Raw genomic sequence first — 16877 nt, 5'->3', positions numbered from 1 at the left:
CGCTCACCAAAACACCACCTCAAACAAGAGTCCTACCTCCTTTTAGGGTGTAGTCTAAAGTATGTCACAGAAACAATTTTTTAAAAGAAGAATTTAAAAAGCTTAAGTCATGAAAATTTAATTAAGTTGGTTCTTTCCACAGGGTGAGAGGACAGAAAACAGTAGAGCTACCCATTTGCTGGAATAAAAAGTGACGCCTTGGGGTGCCTGGGTGGCTCAGTCATTAAGCGTCTGCCTTCGGCTCAGGTCATGATCCCAGGGTCCTGGAATTGAGCCCCACATCAGGCTCCTGGGATGGAGCCCCACATCAGGCTCCCTGCTCGGCAGGAAGCCTGCTTCTCCCTCTCCCACTCCCCCTGCTTGTGTTCCTGCTCTTGCTATCTCTCTGTCAAATAAATAAATAAAATCTTTAAAAAAAAAGAAAGAAAGAAAAGAAAGAGAGTGAGGCCTCAAGTGAATAGATCCAAATCTATCCCCCCAATCCCTTACCATGAAACAGAGTTCACTAACTGTCCTCAACTACAACTTTAAAAATAAATCAAGGCCTTATAATTTCCATAAAGGACATTTTTCAGAAATCTTCCCCCCGAAGTATTATTTCATTAGTGTTTATTAAGTCTTAAACACAAAGCACTAAAAATATCAACATAAAGAGAATACAAAATAGTAGCCTGCCTAAACTTGCATTTTGCATCAAATCAACATTCCTTTAACCTAAATAACTGAACCAAAATACCTCTACAAATGCAAACAATAGAGCATTTTCAGTCATTTTCATCTGTTGTTGAGCATGGTTGAGTCTAAGACCAAATGCTTCCCATTTCTCTTTTAGGAGTAACCCTAGAAAAGAATAAAGACAAGAATTTAACATACATTTTAGGTTGTAATACATAGAACTTAAACACAAACAAACAAAACAAAACTCACACAAAAATCAAACATCTTAGATGTATAAAAAAAATAAATCCAAATACTTATATAATGTTATGTGCCAGCCACTATAGTAATCAGTTCATTTATATGCATATGTACATTAGCTAATTCTTTCACCCCTCACAACAGCCGTTTGAGGTAGGTATCCTTTTCCTCATTTTATGGATGAGGAAGCACAGAGAAGATAACTAAGCTACCAAAAGCCCTTTGGCTGTAGAATCCAGCTTTTTGGAAATAACTTATTTTCTAAGGAAATGTGACTTACTGACCAGTAAGTGGTACCTGTACATCAATATTACCAACTATGTTTTTATGGAAATCATGCCTAGAATCACAAGAGCAGCAATATTTCAGAATTAGTCATCTTTGCCCTAAGTCTAGAAAGCTCCAATTTATATGGCTTCATTCTTCCCCACACTCTTCTCCTAATTCTTTAAGGGAATCCAAGTTTGTCTGCCTGATGCACAGCAAAGCCAATCGTGGAGACACCAAGTGTGCAGCAAGGATTTATTCAAAAGGCAGCTGAATGAGGAGACTCTGGACAAGCAAGCCTCAAATCCACCCTTCCCGAAGAAAGAGAGTCATATTTACAGGCAAGCGAAGACAGGTCTGGGTAAAATGTTGTATCTGTGGTTTTAGTCTGCAGCTGCACTTATTATTGGTCCCATTAACCCCTCGGTTATCAGTTTCAATCCCCACTGTCTTTTTTTTTTTTAGATTTTATTTATTTGAGAAAGAGCAAGAGTAAGAGAACACAAGCAGGAGGAGTGACAGAGGGAGAAACAGACTCCCCGCTGAGCAGGGAGCCCAACATGGGGCTCGATCCCAGGACCATAGGACCATGACCTGAACCAAAGGCAAGTGCTTAACTGACTGAGCCACCCAGGAGCCCCACCTCCCCGAATGTCTTTGATCATGATTCATTCTTGAGGGAATTGGGATGACAACAGCTCTAGTTACTTCCGCCTGAAACAGGGTGCAGTTTTGGGGTTTGAGGAATAAAACAACTTCGTGCCTTCTTGGAAATATTCCCTGGTACTTGGCTTAACACGTACCTTCTGCTTGACCAAAACAGTAGTTTCTTCTTTGGTTGTTTGGAGCAACATCGGAAAGCTGATATATACAGCAACTAGACAAGCTACTAAAAGCAGCTGAAGTCCTTTATTTCCATGCAGCTAATACACTTCATCAAAAATAAGGAGCTTTAGGGCGCCTGGGTGGCTCAGTTGGTTAAGCAACTGCCTTCGGCTCAGGTCATGATCCCAGGGTCCTGGGATCGAGTCCCACATCGGGCTCCCTGCTCGGCGGGAGGCCTGCTTCTCCCTCTCCCACTCCCCCTGCTTGTGTTCCTACTCTCGCTGTCTCTGTCTCTGTCAAATAAATAAATAAAATCTTTAAAAAAAATAAAAAAAATAAGGAGCTTTACAATCTGGGAAAGAGTTGTATACCCAACGCTCTTTCTTGTCACTCCACCTCATTTTTCTGCTGTGGCTGACAACTGCATTATCACCAGTTAGTTCTTTCACAGCGATGCTTGGAAGTTCTAGACGTTTGCTGAATTTGTCGCTGGTACTGGAAGTAGTCTCAAACACAACTGACTGGATTCTATTGAATCTCCTCATTCCTGTAAAAGCCAGCTGCCTGATCTAAGTCTTCGATATAAACTGGTTTTTCTTCAAAGCCAAATGGCATTAGTTCACTGTAGGGGTTGGCTTGTGACACCAATAACACTAGTAAGAAGGTGAATGCAGGAAATATTTAATTGTGGAGAAGAATACTCATATTATAGTAGGTGGATCCTGGAGTGCTGACACAGCACCTCCTACTATGACCAGGTGGGTTCAATCAGCTTCAGTGGCCACTACCTGGGTACACCTCTCTGGTCTGTTTTTCTGCATGTCCATATATAGATCCTGTGCAGGTAAAAAGCAGGAAATCTGGCCACTGTTCTTTTCCTCTATTAGAGACACAGCTGTTCTTACAGTGATATTTCAAGCATGTACAAACACCATCACCTGGTGTCGAGTCTTTACTGCTTGTGGATTCAACCTGCTGTAAAGTATACAGCAAATCAGTAACCTCAAGTAATCACACTCATCTGTTAGTCTGTCTCCTGAAAAACACCTTAAGGTCTGTCGGGGTGGGGCACATGGGTGGCACAGTCGGTTAAGCGGCCAACTCTTGGTTTCAGCTCAGGTCATGAGATCGAGCCCCAGGTTGGGCTCTGCACTCAGCACGGAGTCTGCTTAAGACTCTCTCTCCTTCTGCCCCTCCCCCCATGCTCACTTGCTCCCTCTCTCTAAAAATAAAACCTTAAAAAAAAAAAAAAATCTGTCAGGGCTCACAAGAATAGTTAGCAAATTTTTGTTCCAAAGATGATAGATGAAATCAGTGCCCAAGGTGTGCCACCATCCAAGGTTTGGGTGATCCTGGCTCTTAGGTATTTTTGTCTTTCTTTCTCTAAGGTCAAAAGTTCCCTTTCCTTCCAACTAGCCCCATGAGCATGTACCAGGAAAGGGCTTCAGTATAGTGAAGCCATTATGTATGGGTATAAATTAACATTTTCCCCTTTTGACAAGAATATTTTTCTTAGAAAAACATCACAATTCAACATTGTTTCTTCTTAGCCTGAGTTTAATTGTTCTGGACCTTAGGTAAGAAGTTTGCTCCATATTTCATAAACTAGTCTTAGTCTTGAGAATAGGTCAGTTCTGTTAAACAGTTGTCTTAGCTCAGGAGGCAGTCCTGCAGGTGGGCTCTCAAAGTTAGGCCTGGTAAGGCTGCTAGGTAAGCAAGGTATCTGTAAGCAAGGTATCAAGCTGATATTTCCAAGGGGCTTTATCAGCTCCAAAAACTCAACCCACTTCCTTAAAGCCATCTGGTCACATTTGAGTCTATGCATTTCACCCTCAAATATGACATTCCAGTCAAAGCCTTGGTAATATAACCAATGTTTCCAGTGGTGTCCTGTTACAAGGAGAACAGATTCTTAGAGAACTTTTGCTAATAACTATAATTGCCATGAAAATATAAGAACTTTCACTGAGACTTTCTGAATTCTGGAGAAAAAAATCAATGTTTCATATTTGTTTACAAAGGAATATTGTATTAAATTTCTGTGAGTCATAGCTTAAGAGAAAAAGTTTCCTTAAATCCAGAAGAGCAAACATTAGAGAGCCAACAATATGTCAAACAAAAGTCATAAAAAAATAATCATTTTTCTCAATTCTTTTATTCCCATGTTATTCTACTTGAATCCAGCTTTTTCATTAGTTCCAGCAATTTTTACCTAGTTCAGTTTTATGATCTTAAAAGCATCAAAAAACTATTTGTCAAAGTCCTTTCCATGAACTGCCTTGAAGCTGAAACATATTTGCAAGATCATTAGAGTAAAACAGTAACTATAAATGACAAAAGACTAAAAAATGGCCATGGTTAAAGATCTGATCAGAGTTCATTATAATGCAGCTGACAGGGAAATCTGGTTATTAGTGGGGCACACATTTTAATAATTAGAATTACAAGTGATGACACTGTACTAGGATATATTAAAATCTTATAACCTAGGAAGGTTTATCATCACTTATTTGACAATGCTTCCCATGTAGTAACATACAAAATAAGCCTAATTAGTAAAAAAGACTTTATTCAGAAGTTGAACTTTGGGAAGTTTGTCAGAAGTATCAGTAAGTTTTGAAGCATATGCCAAAACAGGATTACAGATCATTACAAAACCTAATTACCTATCTAGCCAAGGCAGCAATAGAGATTCTAAAGGCAAATACAGAGGGTTACAGAGTTGTTAGCAACACTTAGAGGACTTTTAATATTGAGAAGATTCAACTTTCTTAAGTAATCAAGGACCTAATAGAGACAAAACATAGAAATTTTGTTTTTCTAAGCAGGTCACATTTAAGATAAAGAAAAACCTTTGTTTACAATCTCTTCTTAGATCAATAATCTAAGGAAACTACTATTTTAACATGAAAACCTAACTCCAATTTTATGCCAGTATACTTCCAATATTAACACTTACTCATTCCAACAAGATGAATTCTTTAAAAATTCATCAAGTCCCTTCCTTTTTCCTCCCTGTCATCTCCCATGTTGATATATACTTATCGGGATGAGGACATCCAGGGCACAGCGTGGATCTGATTTCTTGTGGTGCGTGGCAGTGATGTGCTGACCAGAATCTCCATCAGAAATGAAGGGCTCTCGGCTATAGGGGCACTGCCAACAGTCCTCAACTCTGAGATGCCATCAGGGACTGCCTCGACTGAAGACAGCTGTCTTGCCAAGGACATGCCCTCTTCCCAGGTGGTCACATCCAATGACTATTATGAAACTCCAGCCCCAATTTTGCCCAAATTTAGGATGGTTCTGAAGGATAATCCAAATTTGTAACTCCTCAGAGAATCAGCTAAGGCTTCTTTTGATACTGTATCACTGCTCAATTTCTGCCTAATCTTGCTGTCTTACTCTCTTCTCTTCCCCAGGTGTTGATCACTCCCTAATAAACTTTACATACTAATATCCATAATCTTAGTGCCTACCATGCACAAAATTCCTTTCCAAAGATTCCCTTGTCACAAACCTTCTACAACTTTCCTTTCCTTTTCACATTTTGTCTTCAATTTTCCCTCTTTAAATAACCAATCTCACTTTCCTTGCATACAGAGTTGTTTCCTTTATCATTTTCAGTAATTCTATGTATTAGAACTTTTAACTCTTAGAAACCTTAAATTTCTAGTAAAAACTAAGTAGTAACTACTTGTGACTGTTTGTTGTACCGGCATTCTTTAGATTGGTGAATTTATGACATTAAAGAATTTTTAGAAATATATGCCTTATCTCAGCATGGCACAAAACATGTTTACTAACAAACCCAAATATCTTTAGTTTCTCTGTAATAAGAGGCCAAAATCAGATAAATCTATGTTTAGTAATGTTTTATCTTATTTAGAAACGATCTAGCTATTTAGTGACATCATTTAACTTAGTAAAATCTTAAAGTTTTAGGTTATCAAAGATTTTGAAAGCTACTGAAAAGTTTACCTGTAAACCTTTTTATCTTATTTACATTTGTTTGTTCTGAACAATTATATTTAGATTACCCATAAAAACTTTAAAAGACAAAGTCATTCGCCCAAGCTATATATATATATTTTAAAAAAGTTATATCAACTTATTTGACTTAAGTAAATCCAGGCAGAATAAGAGTAATACTGATAATTCTAAAGACATATCTATTTTAATTAAACCAACAACCTAAAATTAACTTTACCGAATATTTTTTCAGATCATGTGAACCTGAAAAGCTTGGGTTAGTTTCTGAGTTTTAGAATGCCCAACTCTCATAAGTACTTGCCTTCAAACTAACTTAAACAGTGCTCCTCTACAAACTAATTTTAGCAATACTATCCAGAGGTGGAGAAAATATCTCTTATTTACAACATACATGAACACGTATACGAATACACAGACAAGATGCAAACAAAATATTACAGAACAAATCCAATTGAGAGATGGTATTATAATTTATGGATTCATTAACTGATCATTGTTATCCGGAGTCTAATGAACATTATGGCCAAGCAGTGTTGCAAAAAAAAAAAATCATCCTTTTTTCTTTAATAAGTTCGTAACTAAACACTGCCCAATTTTGAAGAATATAGCCCAAAGGGCTGCGTTCAGGAATCAAATTGTCATTTCCCATTTTCCAATTAGAAATCCCAACAAAAGCTGCAGCAACAAACCAAATGAAGCCCCAAATGCCTATGTGAGCACTGGTTCCTCCCTAAAAGTCGGGGCTTCACCAACTGAACCAAATGGCTTCCTAGTCAACCTTTTCCTAATCAAGCAAGAAAAGGAGGCTAAGAGAGCCAAGCCAAATGGGAGGAAGAAATAAGCTCACCAAGACAGATCTGTCCAAATCAAAAACCATTTCCTTGCCACAACAGCTAAATTAAGCATGGAGGGCTGGCAGCACCCAGTAAGGGTGGGGCCTCAGGGACAATTACTAGGACAAGGAGCCTAAGCAGCTGCTTGAACTTGTCACCAAATTCTCGTTATCAGCTGGCGGCTCATGAACCACTGGCAAAAAGATCCTGGCTGGCTCACCAAATTGGTAACTAAACCCAAGTTCATGTGCCTGACACAGCAAAGCCAACTGAGTACGTAGCAAGGAAAGGGGTTTACTCAGGAGGCAGCCAAGGGGCACCTGGCTGGCTGTCTGTAGAGCACGTGACTCTTGATCTCAGGATTGTAGGTCCAAGCCCCACTTGGGGTGTAGATTATTTAAAGATAAAATATTAAAAAAAAAAGAGAGGCAGCCAAACAAGGTGATGGGCTAATAAGCCTCAAATCTGCCTTGCAGGAGAGCAGAGTCAGGGATGTTTAAGAGAAAACACTGCAGCCTCATTTATTAGTCTGCAGCTGTGCTTATTAGTCATGCTAACCCTTTGGTCACTGGTTTCAATTCTGCTAATCAAGCCCCAGCCTCATGGCCTCCCACTAGTAGTATAGGTCCTATTCTTACCAGTTGCACTTTCTTTTCCATCCTTGTTGACAGCCGACTTGTGAACATGCTGCATTAGTCTGAGGAGATCATGCCACCGTTTCTGCCTGTAACAGGTCTGAATGTGCCCCAAGAATGTAAAGTTTTGCTTTTTGGAAAATGTCTGGGCAAAGAGTTCTTCAAATGCCTCCCGTAAGGGCAGCCAAATAAGCTTATGATCCACCGGTTTGTAACTGAAACAAAAGGTAAATGTAATTCACAAACTTCTGAAGCTAATAGAAATTAGAAACCATGTATTAGAATATAGGAACAAGTCTAAGATTTCATTTATTCAAAATCAGGAATAATACCAAAATACTTTTTGAAAAATCTGTTAAAGTTTTATTTTTATTTATTTATTTATTTTATTTTTTTATTCTTATGTTAATCCCCATACATTACATCATTAGTTTTAGATTTATTTATTTTTTTTAAAGATCTATTTATTTAAGAGAGAGAGTAAGAGAGCAGGGGGAGAGGGGGAGGGAGAGAAATCCTCAAGCAGACTCCCTGCTGAACAAGGAGCCCAACACGGGGCTCAAGCCCAGGACCCTAAGATCATGACCTGAGCCAAAATCAAGAGTTGGCCACTAAACCAACTGAGCCATCCAGGCGCCCTGATGTTAAAGTTTTAAGTTATTATCTATTTCCTTCACTCTCAGTGTTTGAAGGGCCTATACTAAAGGTAAAAACTAGTATTAGATAAATAGTATTAAGAAAAAAATTGGGGGGCGCCTGGGTGGCTCAGTCGTTAAGCATCTCCCTTCAGCTCAGGTCATGATCCCAGGGTCCTGGGATCAAGCCCCGCATTGGGCTCCTTGCTCGGCGGGAAGCCTGCTTCTCCCTCTCCCACTCCTCCTTGCTTGTGTTCACTCTCTCGCTGTGTCTCTCTCTCTTAAATAAATAAATAAAATCTTTAAAAAAAAAGAAAAAAGAAAAAGAAAAAAATTGGAAATTCCTAGTTGGACAGTGAGAGGTATGTCACTTATTTTACTAACATGTTTAAATAAACATCATGTGGGGCGCCTGGGTGGCTCAGTTGGTTAAGCGACTGCCTTCGGCTCAGGTCATGATCCTGGAGTCCCGGGATCGAGTCCCGCATCGGGCTCCCTGCTCGGCGGGGAGTCTGTTTCTCCCTCTGACCCTCCCCCCTCTCGTGCTCTCTCTTTCTCATTCTCTCTCTCAAATAAATAAATAAAATCTTTAAAAAATATATTTAAAAATAAATAAATAAATAAATAAACATCATGTATAGTACTTAAACTTTTTGGTCAATCTTAAAATATGGTTTTTCAGGATATTTTAGAAGAAAACACGACATCTGAAATCAATTAACTTAAGCAAAGCGAGCACAGCTCACGGCTTCTCAATTGACAGGGGGAGGATATTGTTCTTAAAGAGAAACAAGGGGAGAAGGGGAAGCAACAAAATCTTAGACATTGCAACGGTTTGTGGCCCTCCAAAGCTCAACATTTTATTTCTTACTATTTATTTTTTTTAAAGATTTTATTTATTTGACAGACACACAGTGAGAGAGGGAACACAAGCAGGGGGAGTGGGAGAGGGAGAAGCAGGCTTCCCGCCAAACAGGGAGCCCGAAGGCAGACGCTTAATGACTGAGCCACCCAGGCACCCCTATTTCTTACTATTTAGATTCTCTCTTATTCTTTAGTATTTCTCTGGTTGGGGAGCTAGGAAATGAATTCATATAAATTAATTCATTCATTCATTTACTTAAAGCATTAGGCTCCACATTCATTCATTCATTCGTTTAAAGCATTAGGCTCCACACCCAGCGTGGAGCCCAATGCAGGGCTTGAACTCATGACCCTGAGATCAAGACCTGAGCTGAGATCAAGAGTGGGACACTTAAATGACTGAGCCACCCAGGTGCCCCTCATATAAATTTTAATATTCAGGGGGAGGGGTAATAATGAAGAGTTGAGAAACTGCTGTAGCTGAAAGTTGCTCAAGCAGCACTAATTGTTCCCAAAAAACCTCAAGAATACAATTATCTGTAACCTAAGATACTAAATACTATAATTAAAGGACAATGACATAAATTTCGTTTCCAAGAAAAATAACTTGAGAACCGAAACAATACCAAATATGTTTCAGAACAGTCAAGCACAATTAGAGAACTCATGGACACTATTTACTCATTAGACTGTGAGGGAGGAACCATGAAACAAAGTAAAACCAAGGCCCTGATACTGAGCATCTATCAAAGAGTCTGATTCCAGAGAGAAAAAGAATGAGAACTTCAAACTCATTTACACTTACCAGTAAGCACTAACACATCAGTAAAGACATTTATTTACTCTATTTACTCAACAAAAATTTACTGAGTACCTGCTAGGTGTTAGGCACTGAGTAAACAAGACCCACAAGATCCTGCCCCACCGTAGCTTACAATCTAAAGAAAGAGACAATAAAAAAATATATCTACTATAAAACATCAAGTAGTAGTAAGTGTTATGAATATAAATAAAGGAGTGGGTGAAGAAGGCACTGGTAAATTTAGATATGATAGTCAGAAAGGCTTTGTTAAAGATGGGAATTTGAAGGCGACCCAAATCAAGCAAGGAAAGGAGCTAAGCCAAACATCTGTGGGTGGCAAGGGATGTCACAGAGAGAAGAGCAAGCATCTAGGTGCAACGTGGAAAAGTGAGTCGCTAGAACTCAGTGGCAGAACCAGACAAAGGAAATTATGTCAGAGAAGTGCCACCACCTGATTATAAAGGGCTTCAGAGGTCAAAAAAAGCCTTTAGAATATACTCTAAATAGACTGAGAAGTCAGTGCAAGGATTTGAGGTGGACAGCAATGTGATTTGATGATACCTTTGAATTATCATTAACTACTAAATGGACAGAGACCTTTGGGAAGTTAGGAGTAGAAGAAAGGATGAGAGACCTATACACTGGACCAAGCAAACAATGATGAACAGTAGAAGTAGTGAGGAATTAAACAAAACACACATTTTATTTAAATAAAATTGCTAGTCTAGCTTCCCCTCTCTCCCTTGGCGCTGCCTGCGGAGGTGGCAGCCATCTGTTACTGGGCATCATGGCTGCCCTCAGACCTCTGGTGAAGCCCAAGATCGTTAAAAAGAGGACCAAGAAGTTCATCTGGCACCAGTCACTGATATGCCAAAATTAAGTGCAACTGGCGGAAACCCAGAGGCATTGATAATAGGGTGCACAGAAGATTCAAGAGCCAGATCTTGATGCCCAACATTGGTTACAGGAGCAACAAGAAAACAAAGCACATGTTGCCCAGTGGCTCAGGGAAGTTCCTAGTCCACAACATCAAGGAGCTTGAAGTGCTGCTGATGTGTGACAAATCTTACTGTGCAGAGATTGCTCACAATGTCTCCTCCAAGAACCACAAAGCCATGCTGGAAAGAGCAGCCCAGCTGGCAATCAGAGTCATCCAATCCCAATGCCAGGCTGCACAGCGAAGAAAATGAATAAACAGCTTGTTGTGCACATCATATTTGTGTTAATAAAACCATAAAACTAAAAAAAAATAAATAAAATTGCTAGTCTAAAGGTGACAGTACAAATGGAACCCAAAGCTAACTGAGGCAGCAGAGTAATGATTAAAAACACACACACACTCAGTACAGACTGCCTGGGTCCAAACATGAACCAGCCATTACCTTAACAAGGTACTTAATCCCCATGTATCTCAGTTCTCTCGTGTGTATAACCGGGGAATAGTCTGTGCCTCATGGTTGCTAAAAAGGCGAAGTGAGTTAACACAAATAAAGGCCTCCAAGGCGCCTGGGTGCCACAGTCCATTAAGTGTCCCACTCTTGGTTTCAGATTAGGTCACAACCTCAGGGTGCTGGGATCAAGCCCTGCAGTGGCTTGTGGGGAGTCTGAGGATTTTCTCTCCTTCTGCACCCCCCCACTCTCCTGCCCGCTCTCTAAAATAAAAAAATAAATCTTTAAAAAGTAAAAAATAAAGGACTCCAAATAGTGCCTGGAACATGAGTACATATAAGAATTAGCTGTTATAATTATTAATGTTATTAACTGGCTCAAGTCTACTGAATTCATGAAAAAAGTAGCTTATTCCTACAAATTAGACTAAAAAACATTTGTTCATTTAAAGCACAGCATAGTGGCTGAAACAGTTAAGTCAACAAAAGTCAAATTTTCAAATGATGAAAAAAATGAATCAACATATATACACTTCAGAAAGGAAAAAAAATTAATTGTAACACACTCAGTGGGAACCAACCTGACACCTGAGAGAATGTAACACTGAGAATGCATTTAAGAATTCATTTGCAAATAGCTGAAAACAAAAGAAAATAACTCTCTAAAACTGTAATATGTGAAAGAAGATAAAACAGCACATGCTGAGTAACTGAAATGATAAACACTCTTCTTCCTTTTAGAGTCAAGATTCCAAGTTTAAGCATACACTTCTGCCCCCTCTCTTCTGTGCAGATGTTTCTATAGGTGGCAAGAAAGAGGACGTGAGTTGGTGGCCTTTCCATTTCTATGAGATCTTTAATTTTCCTCCCATTTTTTTCTTTCCTTCATTGCCAACTTCTCCAAGGGTCCCTCCCCTTCTCTATACAGCTGTTTCTTCCTCAGTGGTTGCCCTTCCCAATCCCCTTCTCCATAATCAGTGCTGTGAATCCGTGCTCTGGGTTTTGCCATTTAGTCCTAGACTTTCTCTTTCTGGAATGATTTTATCTGCTTCATCTAAGTCCTCTGTGTCCTCTACTCTTTTTCATAGAGTTTCATCATAAGCTCTCCTCACCCCCAATTCTGTTGGAACTTGGTTTAGTTCTCCATTCACAGGTAATCTGAAGGACTACATTCTGCCTACCAGAATAACAGGGGCGCCTGGCTGGCTCACTTGATCTTGGGGTTATAGGTTCAAGCCCCACGTCGGGTGCAGAGATTACTTAAAAATAAAATCTCAAAAAAAAAAAATTTTTTTTTAAATGAGTTAAAAATTAAATGGATGGGATCCTGGCTGGCTCAGTCGGTAGACCATGCAATTCTTTTTTTGATCTCAGGGTCATTAGTTCAAGCCCCACGTTGGGTGTGGAGCCTACTTAAAAAAAAAAAAAAAAATTAAATGAAGGAAAAAGATATACCAAGCCAATACTAATCAAAAAACAAGGGGGTACAGGGCGCCTGGGTGGCTCAGTTGGTTGAGCGACTGCCTTCGGCTCAGGTCATGATCCTGGAGTCCCGGGATCGAGTCCTGCATCGGGCTCCCTGCTCAGCGAGGAGCCTGCTTCTCCCTCTGACCCTCCCCCCTCTCATGTACTCTCTCTCATTCTCGCTCTCTCAAATAAATAAATAAAATCTTTAAAAAAAACAAAAAAAACAAGGGGGTACATATACTAACAAAGATCAGAACGCAATCTACATAACATAGTTGAAGACTTTGATGGTCTTTGAAGCTTTACTTTTATAAAGTGTCTTTATTCTCAATAATAATCTTTTTAAAATCAATCTAAAGGATCCAGATTTGCAAAACAAATTAGGTCTATAAATTTCTTTCATTATTTTTTTTACAATAGTATTTGATACATGTAAAATATGTTTAACATAAGTTATAAAACCTAATAAAGGGGTGCCTGGGTGGCTCAGTCGTTAAGCGTCTGCCTTCACCTCAGGTCATGATCCCAGGATCCTGGGATCGAACCCCACATCGGACTCCCTGCTCTGCGGGAAGCCTGCTTCTCCCTCTCTCACTCCCCCTGCTTGTGTTCCTGCTCTCGCTTTCTCTTTCTCTTTGTGAAATAAATAATTTTTAAAAAGAAAAGAAAACCTAATAAAACGGATGAAACCACACATCCCCAAAACAGAAATATCCTTTCTCTATCCCACCTCTCTTCAACTCTTGAATTTTGTTTTCCACTCCCTTGTCTTTTTAAAGTCATTTTTTAGTCTTTCCATCTTACACACAAAAATTCATAAACAAAGAAGTCATCCATGCATCTACAATATGTTATATATTAAAAGATTTGATTTATACCACTTTCTAGTAATACAAAAGTATAGGAAGCAAGGCATATTTCCAACCATACAAAAACTGAAGCATATGTAAGTTTTCTTTTTGATAACTGATGCTAACCTATGAACAAGGAAAAAATGAATATATTTAAATTTAGCAAGTCCACTAAAACAAAATTCCAGTTACCATATTCTGATTCCAACCTTTTCATATTATCAATTGCATCAGGACACAAATGGGCATCTTTGTACTCACTACGTTTAAAACTACTTACAATGGCTGACATAACACTACGAATTCTTAGAAGAGACAGACACAGTCCATGTTCAATAAGTACAAGACCAGACATTTGTGTTAGGTATACATAACAGGAGAATATTCCTGAAGACATATATAGATACAGAATAGGGAGAAATATACAGTAGTAGAGATATACCTAGTTAAGTAACAAATTCTATATATTAGTAAGAATACATTGTCAAATACCTCAATGAGGGAAAGGGGAGATTGTCAATTAACCGACAGAAATAAAATAAAAACAAAGCAGAGGGCGCCTGGGTGGCTCAGTTGGTTAGGCGACTGCCTTCGGCTCAGTTCATGATCCTGGAGTCCCGGGATCGAGTCCCGCATCGGGCTCCCTGTTCAGCAGGGAGTCTGCTTCTCCCTCTGACCCTCTCCCATCTCATGCTCTCTCTATCTCATTCTCTCTCTCAAATAAATAAATAAAATCTTTAAAAAAAAAAAACAAAGCAGAAAGATCACTGGGGAAAAAAATAACAAAGTGAAAGTAGAATTAGAGTAAGAAAGGTAAGCCTTAGCTAATTGATCTTAAGACAGAATATATATTTAAGAGCATTAAGTACATCATTACTAAAATGTGTAGAACAGAATATAAGTAATGGGCAAGAAAAGGAAAAGTACCAAAGGAAGCAGGATTCAAAGTAGCACTCTAACCACAGCAAGGAGGGATATAAGACAAAGAGAGCGAAAATAAAAACTGCTGTAATGTGGCCCTCAAAAAAACAGATAAATGAAAACCTTTTTGGCAGAAGCCATTAAGAGCAAAAAGGACAATAAATTCTACTTTATGCCTTTAAGGATTTTTTTAAGCAATTGTTTTGAATCAATGGGACAGATTCCAATATCACTCAATATAAGGTATGCCAACAGCATCCAGCAGTTTTATGGCCTTCAGCACAAACTAAAATTGTGAACTGAACATATTCAAAAACACCAAGAGGGAGAAGGGCATTTTAATGACCACAGTGGAGTCCCATGAGCAGCATTTAACCAAGTAGAGAGCTACTTAATGTTTCAAAGATAATTGAACTGCAGGAGAGAGTCTAGCTCCAAGGCACTGTGACTCTAGAATGTACGCTTTAGATAAATGACTGATTATATATATTAGTTGATTATATTAGTTGATTATATACTTGTTTTTTTTTTTTCCCTCTCCATTCCAGCATGATCTTTGAGAGCAAGAACCTCAAGTTTTCTTTAAAATAAAGAGAAACAGGGATGCCTGGGTGGCCCAGTCGGCTAAGCATCTGCCTTTGGCTCAGGTCATGATCCCAGGGTATTGGGATTGAGTCCCGCATCCAGTTCCTTGTTCAGCAGGGAGCCTGCTTCTCCCTCTCTGACAAATAAATAAAATCTTTTAAAAAAAAGATTAATAAAACAAAGAGAAACATCTACACATCCAAGAGCTCCTCAATAAAGTCCAATAAATAACCTGCTGGAGTGGGGGTGCAAGTCTTTGAACCTTTTTCTAAGGCTAATTTTGAGCTTTAAAAGGAAAAACTATTTGTTCCTCAAGCAGTGAACACAAAATAACAAGAAAATTATTTTAAACCATACTTACCCCCCAAGCAAGTCTGCAGTGTCACTTTGTTGATTCATATTGACGACCCTCAAATGGTGGCCTTTTAAAAAGAAAGGGCAAAAGGGTCACTCTGAAAATTTCAAGACTAATTATATCCAGTGATCCTTAAGGATGTGTGGGCATAGGCATAGGGGAAATCTTTTAACGTACACTTCCTCGGATTCTCTTATTTTACTTTTAGGAATTTCAACCATCCAAAATTTTCATCTACCCCAGAAAGATATGTACAAGATTTATTGTGTATTATTGCTCTGGCATCAGATTAACTGAAAACAACAAAAAAATCCTTCAGTAAGTCAATGTCTATAAATGAGAATTAAATAAACATCCAGTATGAAATATTATTATTTAGCCATTAGATAGAAATGAGGCAGTTCTATTTTTAAAGATGTCCAGTTTGCTTATGAACTAACTAAATGCAATAAATAGAGTATAATCCCATTTTTTCAATACAAAACCAAACTTAAATGTTTATATATTTGCAGACCATAGATTAGAACCAAAAAAAAGTTAATACCAAGCCGTTAACAGTGGTTATTTCCAGGGGGAAAAAAATTACATTATTTTCAATGAAAAAATTTCCAGTGATAATTTCCAGGTAAAGTGGAGTGGTGGCACTTTTTAAACTCCAGTATTCTGTGGACTTCTTATTGGGGCGGAGGGAGGGGTGGTGGCAAGCCGTGTGAAATGTTTTTTGTCTGGGAGCAGAGTGCTTCCCCTCTAAGTTACCTGTAATGTGAGCCAAGTACTGGACAGTAGAGGTTTTGCCCGTCCCGGTCTCTCCCACCAGCAACACAGGCTCCCCTTTGCTAACGCACACCGCCAGCTGTTCAATAAGAACAGAGGATGGCCTTGTAGGAGCAAAAGTGAGCTTCTCCCTGGGAAGGCGAAAACAAGTAAGCGGTCAGAGAGGCAGGCTACAAGTTTTTCTTAAGTGTTGTATTGAGGAACCAGATTTTCCAGACTCCACAAAAATAAGAAGACAACTCACAGTAGCTGTCTTCATGCTATAAAACAGACATCCTTATAGCCTATGAATTGCAGAATTCATTCATTCTACGAACATTGAGTATTTATACACCTGGTACTTTACTAGACTCTGGAGATTCAAAAGACCAATAAGATAAGACATTATCTGTACTAGCTATGTCATCTTAGGCAAATTACTTAGCCTCTCTTAGCCTTGGTTTCCTCACCTGTAAAATTTGGATCAGAGTTACTATTTGTGGTGGGTTGAATAGTTTTCCCCAAAATTCAGGTCTACCCAGAACCTATGAATGTAACCTTATTTGGAAAGAAGGTCTTTGCAGATATAATAAAGTTAAAACCCTATCATACTAGGCTTAAGGATGAGCCTTAAATCCAATGACTGGTATCCTTACAAAGACAGAGAGAGACTTAGAAACACAAACACACACAAGAAAAAAGATGGTATGACAATGGAGACAGAGATGGGAGAGATGTAACTACAGAGACAAGGAACACCAAAGATTGCTGGTAGCCATCAGAAC

General features: G+C 38.9%; 1 protein-coding gene across 1 annotated transcript in view; it reads right to left on the bottom strand.

The window, feature by feature from the left end:
• Positions 1 to 16877, bottom strand: part of MDN1 (midasin AAA ATPase 1) — a 161247-nt gene that overhangs the window by 110817 nt on the left and 33553 nt on the right. The window contains 4 exon segments of the mRNA XM_021693677.2: positions 737 to 840; positions 7475 to 7686; positions 15346 to 15406; positions 16096 to 16244. Coding sequence (XP_021549352.2) covers positions 737 to 840; positions 7475 to 7686; positions 15346 to 15406; positions 16096 to 16244 — 526 coding nt within the window.

This window comes from Neomonachus schauinslandi, chromosome 8 (genome assembly GCF_002201575.2).
Source record: "Neomonachus schauinslandi chromosome 8, ASM220157v2, whole genome shotgun sequence".
Taxonomy (NCBI): domain Eukaryota; kingdom Metazoa; phylum Chordata; class Mammalia; order Carnivora; family Phocidae; genus Neomonachus; species Neomonachus schauinslandi.
This window is presented reverse-complemented; position numbering and strand designations above follow the sequence as displayed.